At 39.5% G+C, this 21,482-nt stretch overlaps 1 protein-coding gene across 1 annotated transcript in view; it reads left to right on the top strand.

Moving 5' to 3' along the window:
* Nucleotides 1–20,946, top strand: part of OTUD3 (OTU deubiquitinase 3) — a 39,420-nt gene extending 18,474 nt beyond the window's left edge. The window contains exons 3-8 of the mRNA XM_061184820.1: nucleotides 159–271; nucleotides 3,849–3,971; nucleotides 12,728–12,859; nucleotides 13,413–13,509; nucleotides 14,708–14,892; nucleotides 15,895–20,946. Of these exons, the coding sequence (XP_061040803.1) occupies nucleotides 159–271; nucleotides 3,849–3,971; nucleotides 12,728–12,859; nucleotides 13,413–13,509; nucleotides 14,708–14,892; nucleotides 15,895–16,071 (827 nt within the window). The 3' untranslated portion in view covers nucleotides 16,072–20,946. The remainder of the gene's footprint in view (nucleotides 1–158; nucleotides 272–3,848; nucleotides 3,972–12,727; nucleotides 12,860–13,412; nucleotides 13,510–14,707; nucleotides 14,893–15,894) is intronic.
* The last annotated feature ends 536 nt before the right edge of the window (nucleotides 20,947–21,482 follow it).

The raw sequence follows: 21,482 nt of genomic DNA, 5'->3' as shown, positions 1-21,482 counted from the left end.
GTTTAACCAGCTTCAATTCGTAGACTGACAAAGCTAATGGACTTTTTCAGGTATGTTCACCGTTTCTCATTATTTAGAACTAAATTATACCAAAGCATGTTTGCATTTGGATTTTTCTGTGATAAAGACTTCATTTTTCTTTCTCTCTTTCCATGCAGTGGCCAGTTTGGCAAAGCCTGGAACATTTGCTGGCAATGATGCAATTGTAGCCTTCGCAAGAAATCATCAGTTGAATGTGGTGATTCATCAACTTAATGCCCCTTTGTGGCAGGTAGGTCACCTATTCAGGAACTTATGTTAAGCTCTTGTTTATAAATTAGCTTTGGGGATGTCCTCAGATGATGGGGCTTGACTTATGATATTGAACTATGCAGGGTAACTTGGGCTGTGAGCCTGACCCAAGACGGGAAGCTTGTGGTGGCTTGGAATTAAACCCTGCATTACAAATGGAGTCTGAAGTATAATTCAAAAACCTTTAAAATGCCAGAAATGTTCCTCAGCAGTCAGTTAATTGGTAGTTTGGGGTGGAGAGCCTACTGTGGAAATAACTTAGATAATTCTGTAAAAATATCTCAATGAGAAATTAAAGGATTTGCATACATATTCTAGTGTGAAATATACCTGTTCCATGTATATGTTTTTGTTTTTTAGATGGAGGAAAACAAAGACCAAATTCACTATAATAGCTGTTGCTAAAAAGAATTTCTGAACAACAAAATTTATTTCATGGCCTAGGGTGTCAAGCTCTATTTCTGTGCCCTGCCCGGCTATACATAGCGGTTCCAATGGTTTTTCTACAGCAAGTAAGATTTTACAACAAATGTTGCGTTTGTGCTGTGGGATGGCAGAGCACACTGCTGCTGAGTCGCTTAGGCCTTCCTTCCCCTCCTTTACCTTTGGTGTTCTATTCTAAAGTACCCTAGTCTCCTAAACAGTCCATCAAACCAAACATTCTGGAGTACGGAAGGTCAGAGGTCGGGGTGAAACTGTACACAGACTACCACCCCTTATTCGTCCTCCTTGCACTCAGAGCTCTTTTCGCTTTGTGGCTCAGCTCCTGGAGGCTGGTCAGGTGATTCCTATCAGTCTTCCTCTCTCCCCTGCTCCACTACGCCCCCATTTCTAACTTTGTTTTTTTAATTAGAAAGTAAAACATAATGATTATAGAACAATTTCAAAATTCAGAAAAGCCCATTAAAGGCAAATAAAAAAAGGCAAATAAAAATCACTCAGAGTCATACTCCGCAGAGATAATTACTATTAACATTTAGTGTGTATCCCTGTTATTCACACACACTCTTAACTATAAAATCATTCATGTATGACTGGGAAGAGACGTATCACAATGTCACACGTTTTAAGCAAGTCTGCACACACATAGACACATCCATACGTGTATATATACACACACTGTGTATCCCTATATATTATATTATTATCAAGGCAACAATGGCCTTTTTTCCTCATTGGTTTCCTATACCACCTGCATATATATTTCTTTGTAAATTGCTTATTCCTTTGCTTAGCCTTTGCTCATTAAAAATAAAGTCATTTATAGAGATATAATTTACGTATAGCAGAATTCACCATTCTCTGGTGTATAGTTCTATGTGTTTTGACAAACATAGTCATGTAAGTACCACCACTATCAATATACAGTATATTTCCACCACCCCAAAAAGTTACCTCATGCCCCTTTGCAGTCACTAGTCCCTTCCCCCCACTCCCAGATTCTTGTAACCACTAATCTGATTTGTCTCTTACAGTTTTTGCCTTTGCAGAATGTCATGTAAATGGAAGTATATAGCTTTTTGTGTCTGGCATAATGTCCTTTTAACAAAAATTACACTACAACAAAATAAATTAGATACTCCATGGGTTGGTAAGGACTTTACGTTACAGGGATACAGTGAGCAGGATGGGAAACAATATCTGTATGTGCTGTTCTTTGGGGTAGTGTCGTCACAGGTACTGACACCGGGGAGAGCTATCGTATTTTTAGTGAGGCTCTCTCTTTCTAAGGATGTCTTTGAGCCAAGAAGACTGGTTACCTCTTTCGTTGTCCCAATTTTTTGTCTTTAAATCTTTACTGCTTAGCGGAAGTCATCAAAATCATTTGAATATACAGCATAATGATCCTCTTCTTGAAGGAATATACTCAGCGCCAACTCAGTAACTGTAGGTTGCCTTCTCCTCCTTTGATAACCGTTTTTAAAGTTTCTTAATTATCCAGGTAGTTGTGGAAGATAATTCTGCATAACTAGATTTTTTTTTCAAGTACATTTATTTCTGTAGTGTCCTCTTGCTAAACATTCAGAGTATATGTTTTTAAAATAAATACATTTCCTGTATACTGGAATTGTCTACTAGGTTTTCCCCATCTCTCCCTACCCCAGTGGAGCACCTTATAAAATTTGAGAATTGAAACTGAATTGGTTGCTACTATCATGGGTAAGAGCTCTTACGTTAATAATGAGGAGGTTTATACTCACAACCTACATTTTTTTTTTCTGGCTACAAATGGAATGTATGCTTCTGTAAACAATATAGACACGTGACTTAGAAAATGAAAGTCCTCTGTGATCTCCCTCTCCATGAGCATCACAATTTGGTGACTGTTCCTCAAGTTATTTTTTCTTATTCATAATGCATATATAGTGTTATTATTATTTAAATATATAAGTGCTTTAGGGATTATGTCATTCAGAGATTCTGATCAACTAATTTCCTTTCCAGTAGTCTTCCTGGGCGATGAATGGTGCTCTCTCTATTTTGCATGTGTCAAAACCAGACTCTCTGCCCTTTGAGACCTAGATATTCTGCCTGGAGAAAACTTCCGTGGTTCTGACTTCTAGATCTGTGTAGTTCCTCTTTGTTCCATGGTTTTGCTGTGTTTTTGGACCACAGATATTTAAATTAATAATAGTATCTTACTGCCTGTGACTTTCAGCAAAAACAAGAAGGAGGTGCTGATATTTTGGGGTTTTAACAAATAGACAGTTACTGGGCTTTCTAAAGGACAGATTCAGAATTACTGTAGAGTTGCTGCGGAGTTGGTGGCTTGGGGGGGTGCCCAGGCTCCACTTCAGGGCGTCTGTGTTGCATGACTCCGGGGAGCACCATTCTGGTTGGGTTGTGCTGCAGGCGTGCCGTTCACACAGAACACCTTGCGAGTAGTGCTTCCAGGTTGTGCAGTGCGGCAGTACTGCCTGGCTGTATATCATTTTATTTTGAAATTGATATAAGTGGGATGTTTTGAGTTTGTTGTTAATGTTTCTCAGTATGTGTTTGATGAAAAATGCTATTTTTGTTTTAAGAACAGTGTGGATTTACTGTGAAGCTAGTGAAGCATAAGTGTCAGGTCCTTCATTTTTATGGGCCCCCCGTCAAGGTCTTGGGAGGAGTTCTAGCAATTTTATATATGTAATTTTATAGTCTTTTTCTCAAAGAGGGTCCCAAATTGTTTGAGTTTCAAGCCCAACAAATCTGCATCTGCCCCTGGGCCTTCCCTCTTGGAAGGGACCTGTGCATTTGAGGGGCTGAGAGGTACTAACGCTCCTGAAACTTAAGCTTATTTAACTTCATGGTAAATCTGCCCCTGGTTTTTGAATATGCATTTTTGTATGGATTTACGTCCATGTAGTTGCATATTAAAGCACAATGAATCATATATACATGAGTGGAAGAAAGATAATTCAAAAATTGCTTAGGACGTATCGCAGTCATATTCCCAATTCCTTCTATATAGAGCCTGTTGACTGGGCTTCCTGGGCAATCAGGTGGCGTTTCTCTTCTGAAATGGACACTGTGCAGATCCTCACTGGCATCTCCCCTTCCTTTGCCTGCAGATTCGTGGTACAGATAAGAGCAACGTGCAGGAGTTACACATTGCATATCGGTATGGAGAGCACTATGACAGCGTTCGGAGGATCAATGACAACTCAGAAGCACCTGCACATCTCCAGACTGATGTGAGTGAAGCCTCCGTTTTCTTCTGTATTCTCAGCCCTGCAGGAACCAGGTCGAGAGCTGTGTGCCCTGGAGCTAAAAACCAGTGATGTGTTAATAGAAAGTTGCCTTGAAGAATCTCTGGGCTTGATTTTTTTTTTAAATTTTGTTAGTTCAGGTGAGAGCAGCAGATAAAATTATTGTTCTTTTGCTTTCCCTAACAGCTGATGGCTATGATTGCATGAATATAATTTATATAAACATTTAAAATTACTTTTATGTTTTAAAATTAATCCATGCTTTGTATCTAAAATTTGGAAACTATAGAAAAAGTAAAGAAGAAAATAAAAAATGCACAGACTCAACAATTTTTGTTATTGTTTTCGTATTTGTATAGCTTTGTTTCCTGCTTTTTTGCCATTAACATTATTTCACAAGCCTTTCCTCACATTATTAGACACTTTCTTTGTAATTAAAAAAATAAAGTGAAAGTCACTCTCTCACCCTTGTTTACCTCCCTGGATGCAACCAATGTTATTAGTATATCATAAAATTACCTAGAGATATTTTACATAGCAAGCAAATATGTGAGTATGTGCATGTATTCCACTTTTGCTGGAGTACATTCTTCCTATCCACAATTGTAGCATCCTCTATATACTGTTCTGCACCATGCTTTTCGAATGGAACATATCTCGGAGTTTAATTCGTAGCAGTACATAAGGAACTTCCTAAATCTTTTTAAATGGCTCCATAGTATTCTAGTGTATGGCTGCATTATAATGTGCTGGAATAGTCCCTTTGATGGACTTTTAGATGGCTTTCAAACTTTCCTTTTACAAACAACACGCAGTGCCTTACTTATATGTATATCTTTTCACACGTGGGCGAGTGTATTTGTGGAATAAATTCCTAGAAGGTTCTTACTACGTCAGAGGATGTGTGCATGTATAATTTTGGTAGGTATTGCCAAGTTGCTCTCTGTAGAAGTCTTACCAGTTTACACTCCCACTTGGAATATGTGTCTCTTCTGCACCTTTGCCAGCACAGTGTGTTATCAAGTTTTTAAATCTGTGTCACTGTTAGGGAAAAAATAGTTTTCTTAACATAGTTTTAATTTGTATTTTTCTTATTAGTGAGCTTATGCATCTTTTCCTGCGTTTAAATCCTACTTTTGTACTTTTTTGACTGAACTGTATTATGTTTTTTGTCCATTTTTTTCCTGTTCAGTTTTCTTAATGATTTTTAGGAGATCGTTATATAATAGGGAAATTAGCTTCTATCTGTGGTATGACTTGCAAATTTTTCACAGTCTGTCTTTTGTCTTTTTATTCTTTCCCATATTGTCTTTGCTCTGAAGGAATTTTAAAATTTTATGTGGCTAAATTTATCAAGTTTTCAAGACATCATATAAATGTCTTCTGGGTTTTGGGTCATGATTAGGAAGCTCTTTCCCACTCTGAGGTTAAAAAGAATTCTCCCATAGTTTATTTTAGTCCTTCTGTACTTTCATTTTTTAAAAGAAATTAGATCTTGTCTCTATTTGGGATTTATATTGATATACAGGTGTGAGGTATGGATCCAACTTTATATTTTTCCTTGTGGTTACCTAGTTGAACCCAAACTGTTTATTAATTACATGTCTTTTGTCCACTGATTTACAATGCCGCTTTTTTCATATAATAAATTCCCATATGTAGTTGGGTCTATTTCTAGACATTGGTTCTATTCCACTGGTTTTTCTTTTCATATGTTAATGTGTTCATTGTTTTAGTTAAGAAATAGTGTATTTTAAAATCTAGTAGAACTCTTCACTCATTGTTACTTTCTCTTTTGTTTTTGATTTCCTGTATATTCTTGCTTTTTTTGTTTTATATATGAGTGTTAGAATATGCTTGTCTAGTTAAAAAGAAGTCCTGTTGATAATTTGCTTTTATTGGGATCTCATTAAATTAATAGATTAACAAGCAAAAATTGACATCTTTATGATGTTGAATCTTCCTAGCCAGTAACCTGATAAGCTTTTTATTTGTTTAGTTGACTTTTTTGGTGATCTGCTGGAGCACTTTTTTTTTTTTTTTTTTAAACATCTTTATTGGAGTATAATTGCTTTACAATGGTGTGTTAGTTTCTGCTTTATAACAAAGTGAATCAGTTATACATATACATATGTTCCCATATGTCTTCCCTCTTGCATCTCCCTCCCTCCCACCCTCCCTATCCCACCCCTCTAGGTGGTCACAGAGCACCGAGCTGATCTCCCTGTGCTATGCGGCTGCTTCCCACTAGCTATCTGTTTTACGTTTGGTAGTGTATATATGTCCATGCCACTCTCTCACTTTGTCACAGCTTACCCTTCCCCCTCCCCATATCCTCAAGTCCATTCTCTAGTAGGTTTGTGTCTTTATTCCCATCTTGCCCCTAGGTTCTTCATGACCTTTTTTTTTTTTCGTAGATTCCATATATATGTGTTAGCATATGGTATTTGTTTTTCTCTTTCTGACTTACTTCACTCTGTATGACAGACTCTAGGTCCATCCACCTCACTACAGATAACTCAGTTTCGTTTCTTTTTATGGCTGAGTAATACTCCATCGTATATATGTGCCACATCTTCTTTATCCATTCATCTGTCGATGGACACTTAGGTTGCTTCCATGTCCTGGCTATTGTAAATAGAGCTGCAATGAACATTTTGGTACATGACTCTTTTTGAATTATGGTTTTCTCAGGGTATATGCCCAGTAGTGGGATTGCTGGGTCGTATGGTAGTTCTGTTTTTAGTTTTTTAAGGAACGTCCATACTGTTCTCCATAGTAGCTGTATCAATTTACATTCCCACCAACAGTGCAAGAGGGTTCCCTTTTCTCCACACCCTCTCCAGCATTTATTGTTCGTAGATTTTTTGATGATGGCCATTCTGACCGGTGTGAGATGATATCTCATTGTAGTTTTGATTTGCATTTCTCTAATGATTAATGATGTTGAGCATTCTTTCATGTGTTTGTTGGCAATCTGTATATCTTCTTTGGAGAAATGTCTATTTAGGTCTTCTGCCCATTTTTGGATTGGGTTGTTTGTTTTTTTGATATTGAGCTGCATGAGCTGCTTGTAAATTTTGGAGATTAATCCTTTGTCAGTTGCTTCATTTGCAAATATTTTCTCCCATTCTGAGGGCTGTCTTTTGGTCTTGTTTATGGTTTCCTTTGCTGTGCAAAAGCTTTTAAGTTTCATTAGGTCCCATTTGTTTAGTTTTGGTTTTATTTCCATTTCTTTAGGAGGTGGGTCAAAAAGGATCTTGCTGTGATTTGTGTCATAGAGTGTTCTGCCTATGTTTTCCTCTAAGAGTTTGATAGTGTCTGGCCTTACATTTAGGTCTTTAATCCATTTTGAGTTTATTTTTGTGTATGGTGTTAGGGAGTGTTCTAATTTCGTACTTTTACATGTACCTGTACAGTTTTCCCAGCACCACTTATTGAAGAGGCTGTCTTTTGTCCACTGTATATTCTTGCCTCCTTTATCAAAGATAAGGTGACCATATGTGTGTGGGTTTATCTCTGGGCTTTCTATCCTGTTCCATTGATCTATATTTCTGTTTTTGTGCCAGTACCATACTGTCTTGATTACTGTAGCTTTGTAGTATAGACTGAAGTAAGGGAGCCTGATTCCTCCAGCTCCGTTTTTCGTTCTCAAGATTGCTTTGGCTATTCAGGGTCTTTTGTGTTTCCATACAAATTGTGAATTTTTTGTTCTAGTTCTGTGAAAAATACCATTGGTAGTTTGATAGGGATTGCATTGAATCTGTAGATTGCTTTGGGTAGTAGAGTCATTTTCACAATGTTGATTCTTCCCATCCAAGAACATGGTATATCTCTCCATCTATTTGTATCATCTTTAATTTCTTTCATCAGTCTCTTATAATTGTCTGCATACAGGTCTTTTGTCTCCTTTGGTAGGTTTATTCCTAGGTATTTTATTCTTTTTGTTGCAATGGTAAATGGGAGTGTTTTCTTAATTTCACTTGCAGATTTTTCATCATTAGTGTATAGGAATGCAAGAGATTTCTGTGCATTAATTTTGTATCCTGCTACTTCACCAAATTCATTGATTAGCTCTAGTAGTTTTCTGGTAGCATCTTTAGGATTCTCTGTGTATAGTATCATGTCATCTACAAACAGTGACAGCTTTACTTCTTCTTTTCCGATTTGGATTCTTTTTATTTCTTTTTCTTCTCTGATTGCTGTGGCTAAAACTTCTAAGACTATGTTGAATAATAGTGGTGAGAGTGGGCAACCTTGTCTTGTTCCTGATCTTAGTGGAAATGGTTTCAGTTTTTCACCATTGAGGACGATGTTGGCTGTGGGTTTGTCATATATGGGCCTTTATTATGTTGAGGAAAGTTTCCTCTATGCCTACTTTCTGCAGGGTTTTTATCGTAAATGGTTTTGAATTTTGTCGAAAGCTTTCTCTGCATTGGTTGAGATGATCATATGGTTTTTCTCCTTCAGTTTGTTAATACGGTGTATCACATTGATTGATTTGCGTATATTGAAGAATCCTTGCATTCCTGGGATAAACCCCACTTGATCATGGTGTATGATCCTTTTAATGTGCTGTTGGATTCTGTTTGCTAGTATTTTGTTGAGGAGTTTTGCATCTATGTTCATCAGTGATATTGGCCAGTAGTTTTCTTTCTTTGTGACATCTTTGTCTGGTTTTGGTATCAGGGTGATAGTGGCCTCGTAAAATGAGTTTGGGAGTGTTCCTCCCTCTGCTATATTTTGGGAGAGTTTGTGAAGGATAGCTGTTAGCTCTTCTCTAAATGTTTGATAGAATTTGCCTGTGGAGCCATCTGGTCCTGGACTTTTGTTTGTTGGAAGATTTTTAATCACAGTTTCAATTTCAGTGCTTGTGATTGGTCTGTTCATATTTTCTATTTCTTCCTGGTTCAGTCTCGGAAGGTTGTGCATTTCTAAGAATTTGTCCATTTCTTCCAGGTTGTCCATTTTATTGGTATAGAGTTGCTTGTAGTAATCGCTCATGATCCTTTGTATTTCTGCAGTGTCAGTTGTTACTTCTCCTTTTTCATTTCTAATTCTATTGATTTGAGTCTTCTCCCTTTTTTTCTTGATGACCCTGGCTAGTGGTTTATCAATTTTGTTTATCTTCTCAAAGAACCAGCTTTTAGTTTTATTGATCTTTGCTATCGTTTCCTTCATTTTTTTTTCATTTATTTCTGATCTGATCTTTATGGTTTCTTTCTTTCTGCTAACTTTGGGGTTTTTTTGTTCTTCTTTCTCTAATTGCTTTAGGTGTAAGGTTAGGTTGTTCATTTGAGACGTTTCTTGTTTCTTAAGGTAGGATTGTATTGCTATACACTTCCCTCTTAGAACTGCTTTTGCTGCATCCCATAGGTTTTGTGTCGTCGTGTTTTCATTGTCATTTGTTTCTAGGTATTTTTTGATTTCCTCTTTGATTTCTTCAGTGATCTCTTGGTTATTAAGTAGTGTATTGTTTAGCCTCCATGTGTTTGTATTTTTTACAGATTTTTTTCTTGTAATTGATATCTAGTCTCATAGCGTTGTGGTCGGGAAAGATACTTGAAACAATTTCAATTTTCTTAAATTTACCAAGGCTTGATTTGTGACCCAAGATATGATCTATCCTGGAGAATGTTCCATGAGCACTTGAGAAGAAAGTATATTCTGTTGTTTTTGGGTGGAATGTCCTATAAATGTCAATTAAGTCCATCTTGTTTAATGTATCATTTAAAGCTTGTGTTTCCTTATTTATTTTCATTTTGGATGATCTGTCCATTGGTGAAAGTGGGGTGTTAAAGTCCCCTACTATGATTGTGTTACTGTCAATTTCCCCTTTTATGGCTGTTAATACAGGAGCACTTTTTTCATATAGCTCTTTCCTATTTTTTACTGAGTTTATTCTTAGATGTTTTATGTTTTCTGTTCCTGTTGTAAGGAAAGGATCTTTTTTCCCTTTGTATTTGTATATATGAGATTTGTTAACAAAATGTTAATTATGTACATACCCAGCTATCCTACAGAATTTTCTTACTTTTTAATTGAGGTAAAATTCACATAACAGAAAATTCACCATTTTAAAGTATATGATTCAGTGGCACTGAAAACACCTATAAAGCTGTGTAACCACTTCCTCCATCCAGTTCCAAAACATTTTCATCACCACAAAGAAAACCTGGTGCCCATTAAGCAGTCATTCCCCATTCCTTTTCTATCCCAGCCACCACCAGTCTACTTTCTGTCTCTATGGATTTACTTATCCTGGACATTTCTTATAAATGGAATCACACACTATGTGGCTTTTTGTGTCTGGCTTTCCTTAGCATAATGTTTTCAAGGTTCATCCATGTCATAGCACTTATCAGTACTTCGTTTCTTTTCAAGGTTGAATAATATTCCATTGTATGATATACCACATTTTGTTTATCCTTTCATCTGTTGACGGGCATTTGGGTTGTTTCTACTCTTTGGCTGTTGTGAATAGTGCCGCTATGAATATGTGTGTATAGTATTTGTTTGAGTACCTGTTCTCAACCTTTTGGATATACAGTTGACCTGTGAACAACACAGGGGTCAGCGGTGCCAATTATGTGTAGTTGAAAATCCGAGTATAACTTATAGTTGACTCTCTGTATCTGAGCTTCCGTATCTGCAGTTCTGCATCTTTGGATTTGACCAATCATGAATTGTGTAGTACTGTAGTATTTACTACTGAAAAAAATACAAGTGGACCGTGTAGCCCAAACCCACCAACTGTATATCTAGGAGTGAAATTGCTTTATCATATGGTAATTCTGTCTTTAACTCTTTGAGAAACTGCCACACTGTTTTCCACAGTGCGTAGCTGCACCATTTTACATTCCCACCAGCAACGTGTTGAGGGATCTGCTTTCTCCACATCCTCACCAGCACTTGTTATTTTTCTTTCTTTTTAAAAGATACATGTACTTTAAAAGATTAGTGTATACGTGTCAATCCCAATCTCCCAATTCATCCCACCACCCGCCCCCCCCCCCCCCACCGCTTTCCCCCCTTGGTGTCCATACGTTTGTTCTCTACATCTGTGTCTATTTCTGCCTTGCAAACTGGTTCATCTGTACCATTTTTCTAGTCTCCACATATATGCGTTAATATACGGTATTTGTTTTTCTGACTTACTTCACTGTACGACAGTCTCTAGGTCCATCCACGTTTCTACAAATGACCCAATTTCATTCCTTTTTATGGCTGAGTAATATTCCATTGTATATATGTGCCACATCTTCTTTATCCATTCGTCTGTTGATGGGCAATTAAGTTGCTTCCATGACCTGGCTATTGTAAATAGTGCTGCAGTGAACATTGGGGTGCATGTGTCTTTTTGAATTATGGTTTTCTCTGGGTATATGCCCGGTAGTGGGATTGCTGGGTCACATGGTAATTCTATTTTTAGTTTTCTAAGGAACCTTCATATCGTTTACCATAGTGGCTTTATCAATTTACATTCCTTATAAACATATGATTTTCCAGAATTCTTTTTGTTTGGAGTAGTTTTTTTGTGGATTCTCTCTCTTTCTCTTTTTTTTTTTAAATTATATTATCTGTAGATAGCGATAACTTTTCTTCTTCCTTTTCAATTCTATACTTCTAATTTTTCTTTTTTTTTGGGGGGGGCGCTAATTGCATTGCTGTTACCTCCAAGACACGGTTAAATAATCATGGTGGTAGTGAAAGTCCTTGTTGTGTTCCTTACTTGAATGGGAATGAAGCATCATTCTGTGGATTTACCGTGGTTATTTAACCGTACTCACACTATGAAGCCTTTAGGTGTTTCCAGTTATTCACCACTCTTAGTGGCACTGTGAGGAGCACTTGAACAAAAATCCTTTCTATACTTGACATTATTTCCTTTGGATGAATTTCAGAGACTTGCTACACATAGCCACATTGTTAGGGTAAATTTTTAGAATAGGTTGCTTTTTATTAACATTCTAAGGAATAGACTGGCATTGCTAGAGTCCACTTACACTTTTACATGCAAAAAGCGGAAATGTCCTTGCTCATTTCCCATCTCCCTGCATTAATAGCAAGCAGGGGGAGAAAGTGATTGGGAGCCACAGAGGGATGATTTTAGCTTTTCTGAAATGGATTTAGGTTGTAAAGGCCTGTGGATACCAAGTGAGCGGCTCTTCAAGTTTTTAGAATTTGACAGGTTCCCTTGAGTGTGGTGGTAGCACGTGAGGTTAGATGAGTCACGCTCACCTGTGATAATCTGGTTGGGACAGGAGCTCCAGCACATTGCAGCTCGCTGATGATCAAATAGGGCCTAGGGAACCAGAGGAGAGTTGTATGTGTGTTTCTTCAAGATGAGTTGTCCTGCTGAAAAAGCTCATTGGGTGCTAGTGTAGAGGATCGATTCTGTTACTAAGCTCACAGCTCTGGAAACCAGCTGAGACAGATGTGTGCTGTCTGAGTTGGCAGTCATTGCCAAAATGTTGGTCTCTAGAAGCTGTAGGCGCTCTAATGCCATTTTTACTGAACAGTTTATCCCATATCTTGGGCCTTTCTTTTTAATACTTCAGTTGTGGCCTGGAATCTCAGTGTCTGGATAAAATTTAGCCTAGTGATTGCTGTTCCTTTAAGATTGTCGCTGGAATCTTTTCCCATATATTTGAATGTTTTTGAGATTACAAGTTCTTCCTGTATTGCAGATTCTGAACATAGTTTGCTGGAGTTCATGATTATTACTCTGTGTCCTTTAGTTTCAGATGCTTCATCAAGATGAATCAAATAAAAGAGAGAAGATCAAAACAAAGGGAGTCGACTTTGAAGATGACCTGAGAGATGAAGTAGAAGATGCTGTCCAGAAAGTTTGCAATGCAACTGGATGTTCAGTTAGTATTTGTCATGCAGTAACAGTGGTTTATAGACAAGCATTGCTGTGCCTAGTTTATCTGCTAGTTTTGTGGCATCACTCTAGCATGCTAACACCTGATGGGCCAAAATAGGCCCATGATATTTGTAGTTTAATTAGGTTATGTGATACAGTTTAATGAGAGATGTTCATTCATTTCTCTCTTGTTTGCTAGACTTTATCCAATACTGTTCAAAATCCTAAGGAAGTATGTGGGTTTATTATTTTCTGACTAGTGCAGTTTTATAAGAATTTATTTTATTAAATGGTTATTTCAGGTGATTAACCTTACTGAAAATTAAGACATTTTCTAAATGGAAGGTCTTGAAACCTTGCCTCAATGACATCCTTTTGTTTATTTTTAGAATAGGTTGCTTTTTATTAACATTCTAAGGAATAGACTGCACATTGCTTGAGTCCACTTACACTTTTACATGCAAAAAGTTTATAAAATTGTTTGTCAGATTATTGATGTAGAGATAGGTAGAAAAGTATACCCAGAGTCTTGATGTGTTCCTTTGTTTCTTTCATAGGATTTTAATTTGATAGTCCAGAACCTGGAAGCTGAAAATTATAATATTGAATCTGCGATAATTGCCATGCTCCAGATGAACCAGGGGAAAAGAAATAGTAAGTCCATGATTGATATTTATAAGGTTTCACAATGATTATGTTGGTGATTTTCCAAATACTTATTTTTAATCAAGTGACAGGTAATAATTATATTGTTATTTCTTCACATTCAGCAGCTTTGTATATGCAGGTGTTTTTTACTAGGTGCCAGCCCTGTGTCAGGGAGAGTATAGTCTGGGGTGGGGAGGGGCTTGGTGGAGACAGATAAGTAAATTGGTATAATAAGACATAATGAAGTGTGGGTACAGGCTGCTAGGGGAATGCATGAAAAGGCCACCTAGCTCAGTTTTGGAGGAATAGAAAATGTCAGGGAAGACTTTAGCCTTTTAGAAATAAGATCTCGTTATAATACCAAAATGATCATTGAAATGGAATGGAGAGAAAAATTATTTTTCTAATGGAAATATTTAGATTACTGGCATCTGTCAACTGGTGATAATTCAGAATTTCTTTTTGCTTGAACTGAGTTTAATTCTGTGATTCAGAGGAAGGAAAAAAGACGTTAACATCGAACTGTTTTCTCAAGTTATTTATTTTAAATGATTTCAATATTTATTGCCAGACATTATGTGCCAGATACTGTTCCTGGCATTATAGTTTTCTGATTGGGTATTTTATTATCCTCCTTACATATTTGCTATGCCTTCTTAGAAAGCTGTAAGTAACTTGGTCTTTGTGATTTTAAAATAACACTATGCAGTGTCTGTGCTATCCCATATGGTATGTACTTGACATGTGGCTAAGCGAGACTGACTGAGGAACTAAGTTTAAAATTTTATTTAACTTTAATTAATTTTAATTTAAATAGCTACGTGTGGCTCGTAGCTACTGTATTGGAGAGCACAGCTTTAGAACTTGTTTCCTTTCTGTTTTTTGGGTACAAATGAAAGATTTCCCCCTAAAAATTTATGTTAAAAAGTGGTTTAATCTAACAAAACAAAGCACTCGGCTGGTAGGAAGCTGATGATAAGACTGGTCGACAGGTTATTTTAAAATTTATCTTCCGATTTTTACCAATTATTTTTTCCTTATGTTCCCCACTGTATTGACTTGATATTAGAATTTTGCCTCAAGGAAACTTGCTCTCCAAATGCCAGTGATCTGGGGACCCGGGTAATTTTGGAGTCATTTAACAATAATCGCATTGTGTAACTATCTTAGGTTTTCAATTTAACAAAATATCTTTCTTTGGAAGATGCAGAGGAGAACCTTGAGTCCAGTGGCCGAGTGCTGAAGCAGTGTGACCCTTTATGGGAGGAGGGTGACAGTGGCACCAGAATCTTTGGAAATCAGGGCTTAAATGAAGGCAGAACTGAAAACGATAAGTCTCGGGCCAGCCCTAGTGAAGAAAACAAAGCAAATAAAAATCACCTCCCAAAGGTAGGAAAGATGGGGCTGCAAGGGCAAATGGTGGGCTGCTGTAATTCGGTGGCGTGGAGGGAACTTGGAGCTCAATTTAGTGTGTGATTTTCTCTTGATCTATGAAAGTGGTTATTGTAGGAAATACGGGGAGTGCATGAGGGTATATCATGAAGCGGAAGGAAGAGCTCACTTGTCCTGCCTGGACTTTGCAGTGACGGCTAGAAGGAAGTATACCCTGAACTCATACTCATACACGCGGATCGGCTCCGTTTCCCGCCTAACATTACTGCGTGTGTGGGTACTTTCTATGCTAACCCATGTGATTGAATCCCATTTTTTGTAAATGCCGTCACCTTCAGTGAACATCTTTGTGTATAAGTCTTAGTATTTTGCGTTATTTGCTTGGCTAGAGTCCCAGAAGAGGAATTAACAGGTTAAAGGGCATGGATATTTAAATCTTTTTAAGGTCTTTTGGTAAAATTGTCAGATGTTTCCCCAAAGGGTTGTACTGCTCCCTTCCCAACCCCACTCCCGCAAGTAGTAGATGACACCATTAATTTTACTGAATTTAGAACTTATTGTAAAGACTTTCACCAGGAAATTCTGAGCTCAAAATGCAACGTAATGTAAAAGGTCACAGGCAGAGGCTAAGGTGATAAGTTTCTGAGGATTTTGTTAGGATCCCCTGGGGCATTAAATTATGTACAGGAGGGCATCCTGTGGCATGTTTGAGTGTTACCTCCTGCTGGACTAGGGTTAATGTTTCTTTAGGTCATTTTGAATTGGTTTATGAGGAGAATGGAATTGATTTTGTTTGCTAGCTCAGCAAGAGGGTATAAATTTAAATGTAAATTTGAGCAGTAATGGGAAATAACTCATTTTTGGTCTGTTAGGTGGGTTTTCTCTGTTCCTGTTGAAAGGCAGTCTGTGCCCTTTGCATCTGTCAGCCCCGCATTTCCCGTCCACTGGTGCAGCCTGTGTCCCCGTGCAGGCGACTCAGGCCGCAGTCTTCTCTTTCAGGTCACAAACAAACAGAGGCGAGAACAGCAGCGACTAGAGAAGAAGAAACGACAGGAGGAGAGGCACCGTCACAAAGCCCTGGAGAGCAGGAGTAGCCCCAGGGACAACAACAGAAGCGAAGCAGACGCGAGCACCCAGGTCACCTTGGTGAAGACCTTCGCGGCTCTCAACATCTGACTCTGGCCTCCTGGGAGTTGTGAGAAGGGAATGGAAAGCGGAGGGCCGTGTGCCAGGCTTTCCAGCGAGGCCATCCTTTTACAAAACGAAACTCAACCCACAGAATCACACACTGAGTTAGTTTCCTTCAAGCTGCCTCCTTTTTTGTTCAGAGTTTTGTCAGTGATGTGTCTTATTTAATGAAAGTGCAGTGAAGCCATTCATGTTCCATAATTAAAATATCGACTTTTAGGAGTGGATAGTTAGGTCAAAAAAAACTTTTTAAGTGTGGTTTTATTTGCCCTGAAAATCAGACTTCGGTGACCCTGGGATCTTTCCTTAACACTCGGGGTTTCACTGTAATTGTTCATGAAGTAGTTTAGATTAATTGCTAGAAATTCAGAATGACAAGTTTCCTTTGTTTCTCTTTCATTTTCAAACAGACATTAATATGCAGGATAGTTTATAAATGATGTCCAACTCAGGTACATGTTTAGAATTAACTTTCTTCTAATGCAAGTTAATCAGAAAATAATTCAGGAAGTGTTTTCCCAAAGTAATAGGATGTGAAGGTTGTGGCCTGTAGTCAGGGTGGAAATTAAACAGCCACGTTTCTCTTCTTCCTGATTCTGATGCTCAGATGGGATGCAGGTGCTGTTGGTTCGTTTGCACTCAAGCCATATGATAAATAGGCCAGACTGTTAATTAGGCCTGGGCTTTGCTGGAAAATCTGTAGTGTTGCTGAGTAGTTGGTACTTGTTTCTTGACAACGAGAAGACAGTGTATCAGTGCTTATGATACAGTTCTGGGATTCTGATTGATAGTGTGGAGCGCAGAAGCCATAGTTGTAAAGGCAGAAGTCAAGAGAGTCCTGAGTTTTTGCTCAGGAAGAAGTCTGAAGAGGTAATTGATTTGGGGCGGGGGGTTGGGGGTGTCTGGAAGAATTTCTAAGGCTTTTCATGTTCACATTTTAAGTAGGTAACTGTCTTTTCTTCCTTACTATTCTGGATTTAGAAAGATGCCTTCAGAGAAATAAAAGGTAACTTGACCCATTGCTGAATTTTCTTAGTATTGTGAAAATGAAATCCCATAAAACACTGCACTTAACTTCTTTTTTAGTTAAGCTCTGTTTGGGGATTTTGCTGTTTGAAACACTCTCCAGCACCCTCCAGAAGTTGTCAGTGACTTAGGTTAGACTAGCAGGGCAGAGAACTTACTTTGGCTGAGGCCTTCAAATGACTCCACAGTGCTGAAATAGATTTTGGGTGGTGGAGAGAAGTCATTCCTCAAACCGAATTAGACGGATGTGAACTTTAAAACTGGAATGTATGAAGTGGCCAATCTTGGACTGCCTTTGCCTTTTGGGGACCTAATATTTGGAGAAATAATATATGCTGAATCAAAAGGTAAATTATTAGTTACCTCCCCCATCTCAGATTTCAAAATTATCAGAGTTCCGAGGCAAAGGGAAAAACTATAAAAAGGTTTTGACACGTATAGACATATCATTGTGTGGGCTGGCCTTGGATTCATTGGATTGTCTTTATCAGCAGGTGATTTGCTTTCTGTGGTTTTGATGATGTATTTTAATTTTTTGTTTGTTTGACTTTGGTGACTTTTTGTGGTTGGAGCATCAGTAGTCTCTTGGAAGTGCTCCCAGGACATCCTGGTACAGTACATCGTAATATGTAGCAGATTTAGAAACTGCACAGCACTTTTTCTTTGCACATTGCAGAGTCCTGAGTTAGAGCCTCTAGTACTCAGTCCAGACAAGTGAGGGGTCTCCGTTGTCTCACCGTCTGCAAGGGAGTGAGGTCCAGTGCTTTAGGATCTGTTCTCTTGGCTGTTAACTCTGGGCATGTTCCTGACTCTGGCTGAGCGTTTCTGAGCGCGCACTCTTTCTTGTCTGTTTTGTACTGTGAGAGTACAGGAGACCAGATCCTCTCAGAAAGACTGATTGTGTACCAGAAATTCAGCAGAATTAGGAGTCAGAAATAGCTTAAGGGAGACCCATTGTCAGAAGTAGTAGGATTGCTTTATTTACTTGGTTAATGAAGGTGGCCTTGGGCCCTACTCGGTTTTTGTTTTTGTTTTTTCCTATTGGGTTTTAGAAGTTGCTCAAGAATATTGGGCACATTTATTTATAAATTACCTAATTCTGATAATAGGCTTCGGCATTTCTTGGGTAAAATAACAGTGGTTTTAAAAACTAATCAAATGGCTTCGGTAGTTTTCTTTTATTACCATTTCATAGTTTTCCAGTTATAATTGGTCTGTGTTTAGTATGTTAATTATTAGGAATGGGGAACATGTATCCAACTTTAGTGATAACTTCTAGCTAAGGGTTTAAATTTAGCCTTCACTGCCTCAGTCCCACCAAAGTATGAGGTAGATGGAATCCATGTAGTACTTGGTTGCCTTGGTAGGCACTTGAGAACTACTTTATTGGCAGCCAGAATGGAGGCCCAGCATGTTTGGTCCTGGGATGACTGTGGTCAGTGACGGTTACCTGGTATAGTTACTCAGGTGCACTGCATAGTAGGAGGCGACTCTTTCTTAACCTCTGCGGCTGTTAGAGGTTTGTTATGTGGGATTGTCTCGGTAGCTTTGGTCAGGAGAAGGGGGATGAGGCGGTGGTCCATAGCTGCTTACTAGTCCTATAAACTGTATATAAAGGTTTTATGGATTTTAAAAAAAGATTTTTTAAAGGTCAAAATACGAAATAAAATTTTAGTAACATCAGCTTTGTACTAGAGAGGTAGATGTATTGAAACAACATAGAATCACAACTTCTGAGTTAATATAGTTGCCACCAGGAGATATTAGAGAGAGAATGTATACGTATATTTAATTTTTCAATAATAGGAACATATGCTTTCAGGAGTGAAGTCTGGTTGAAGAATTGTGGCAGAAAGAAGAATCTTAAGTGTTAGTTGGGCTTGTCTGTAGTTTCTTTTATAAGCTCTGGAGACACTTCCCTACCTATTGTGATTCTGAGGGCTTGTGAAGTGGGAGCTCCATTGTGGGGCAGCTAGAGTGGGCCTTTGTGTAGGTCATTTCTCATGGTGCTGCCTGCTTCCCTGGGGAGCTTTGACGGTGCGAAATGATACGGTCCTGGGGCGGGGGAGGGCCATGCTGAGGGGGAGAGCTGCTCCCACGTTAAGTAGGTAGATACCAGATGGACTTGGCATTGAACTGTGCTCGAAGTGAGTCCCTGTCATCAGTGTGCAGTTTCTCTCATTCTCAGAAACTCTGGACTGCCTGGGTTTTATTGTGTCCACATAGAATGCTGTCCGTTTACCTCTGTGAGATGTTCAACTCGAATGTGCAGTCACTTGAAGGAAACTTGGGTTCCTAGTCAGAGCTGACTAACTCTCAGCCTGACCAGAAGGGTCTGTGTGGGTGGGGTGACAGTGGAGCTTTGTGGTTTCAATGTCACATCGCGGCCCTCTCTGACTCCCATTTTGGGTAGATGCGTAGCTCTTCACCTTTTTTTACCTCAAGGCTCTAGCTATAGCAAGCCTTTAGACTCAGAGTCTGATGCAGTTTTTGTGTTTTGACATTTTCATTATTCACTGTTTTGTTCATCTCAGCTTTCAGAACAGGCGTTGCTCAAACTCTGGGGCCTTCCGACGGTTGTTCTGAGGTGATTTAATAATGGCACTTGCTACAAGGTGTGTTTTTCTGACTCTAAAGCAAATTGTATTTTTCCATTGATGTTGTTAAGTTGAAGATCTCCATGGCATATGTAAATGATAGCAGATCTTCTGCCGTCACATGCAAGAGGGGGAATGGATAATTGGATTGAAGTGGAGACCCTGAGCACCAGTCACGAAGTGCATTGCACATTACGGAACTCAGAAGGTGCCCACGGGGCCTGGCTCCGGGGAGGAGCTGGGCCTCGCTGACTGCTTGGCTGCGTCTGTCCAAGGTAGCATTCCCTGTAAAAACCTCAGGCTCTTAACCATTTCCTCTGAGGAATTACCTTCTAGAGCCTCGCTCTCCTAGTTCAGACTACTTTGTAGCTTGATGAAAATGTTTAGCATCCTCGCAAAGTTACTTGAGAAGGGGCTGGTACCAGTAGAGAATAGTTTCTGTAAGAGCACGCACTTCTGCGTGGTGACTGTGGTGTAAGCCGGGCACGGCCCCGGTCCCGGAACTACTGCTCGCTGTGCTGTAGCCCTGGAAGGTAATGACCGCCGGACGAAGCCTCGGTGGTCTGCCCCTCATCCTCTGCATCTCGACATCCAGCAGGTCACTGTTGCCAGCCATCTGTGACGGTTGTTTGAGCACAGTCACAGACCTCAGCCTGTGGTTTGATCCCCTGGCAGGTCCCTCAACCAAAACTTGAGGAATGTGGGTGTGGGCTCCTCTCATGGTTCATTTTCCTTGGGGAGAAGGGCCCTCGGCCTCCCTGGCTACCCTTCCAGCGTCCGCCACCAGCACTGGGCTCCGTGAGAAGAAGAAAAGAGCCAGGAGTCAGACATCAGACCTCCGTGTTCCTCTTGCTGATGCAGAAGGGCTGGTGGGTGTTAATCCCCTTTATGAAGGAGGGCAGATGGGTCTGTGGAGAACACAGGGGCCTTCCCAGGCTCAGCCACCTTCCCTTTTTTTCTAATTGCACTATACTTGTCCTCACTGCAGTCCGGAGATACTTAAGACCTCTGTGGGGTCATGATCCATAGACTTAGCAAGTCTTGCCTTATCTGTGGAGCTGGACGGGGGTAATGTGACCGTTGTCTGATGTCCATAGTTCATTTCCTCCAGGATGTTTCTTTCCTCAGATTGTGTTACTCTGAACCATTTTATTTTTTATTTACCAAAGTACTGTACTTGGCTATTTGCAGTGTTTTCAAAACCAAATGTTTCTTTTTTTGTGTTTTTAATCTTCAATACTTGGTGCAATAGAAGCTGCAAAGATGTGCCACTTTATCTATGAAATGGAGTTTTGTATACCAATAAATTCTAGTTTAAAGACAAAGTTTCGAGTTGTTTTTGTCACTCTCTGACCGCCGTTTGCATGAGACAGAGAGCATGCCGGGAAATGTCCTCCTCAGAGACCTTGGCACGGAGGATGTGCGCGTTCTTCCAGTGTGTGGTCGTCCGGGGTCTCACTGAGCTTAAGCAGCTGATGGTAGCTTCCGTCCAGGGGAGTGTGGCCGCCGCACACACTGGCAGGGCCACCCCTCCGATTTCTGCCTGGTATCTCAGAACGTGTCTGATAGTTTGTAGTTGTCTAGATACAGAGCAGCTGTCTGCCCGTACTGGCTGCCACCTTGGGGTTTCCCTAGAACTCGGGGGCTTGGTTTGATCCCATTCCAGGAGGGAGCACCTTCCCCCAGGCGCACGTGGGCAGCGGTGACTGCACGGACTCACCTGGAAGAGGTCCTCCGGAGGGGGAAGGGCGGCCACAGAAAACCAGAGGGAGGGGA

Source organism: Eubalaena glacialis, chromosome 3 (genome assembly GCF_028564815.1).
Source record: "Eubalaena glacialis isolate mEubGla1 chromosome 3, mEubGla1.1.hap2.+ XY, whole genome shotgun sequence".
Lineage (NCBI taxonomy): Eukaryota > Metazoa > Chordata > Mammalia > Artiodactyla > Balaenidae > Eubalaena > Eubalaena glacialis.
Note: the sequence above shows the minus strand (reverse complement) of the source record. Positions and strands in the feature narration are given on the sequence as shown.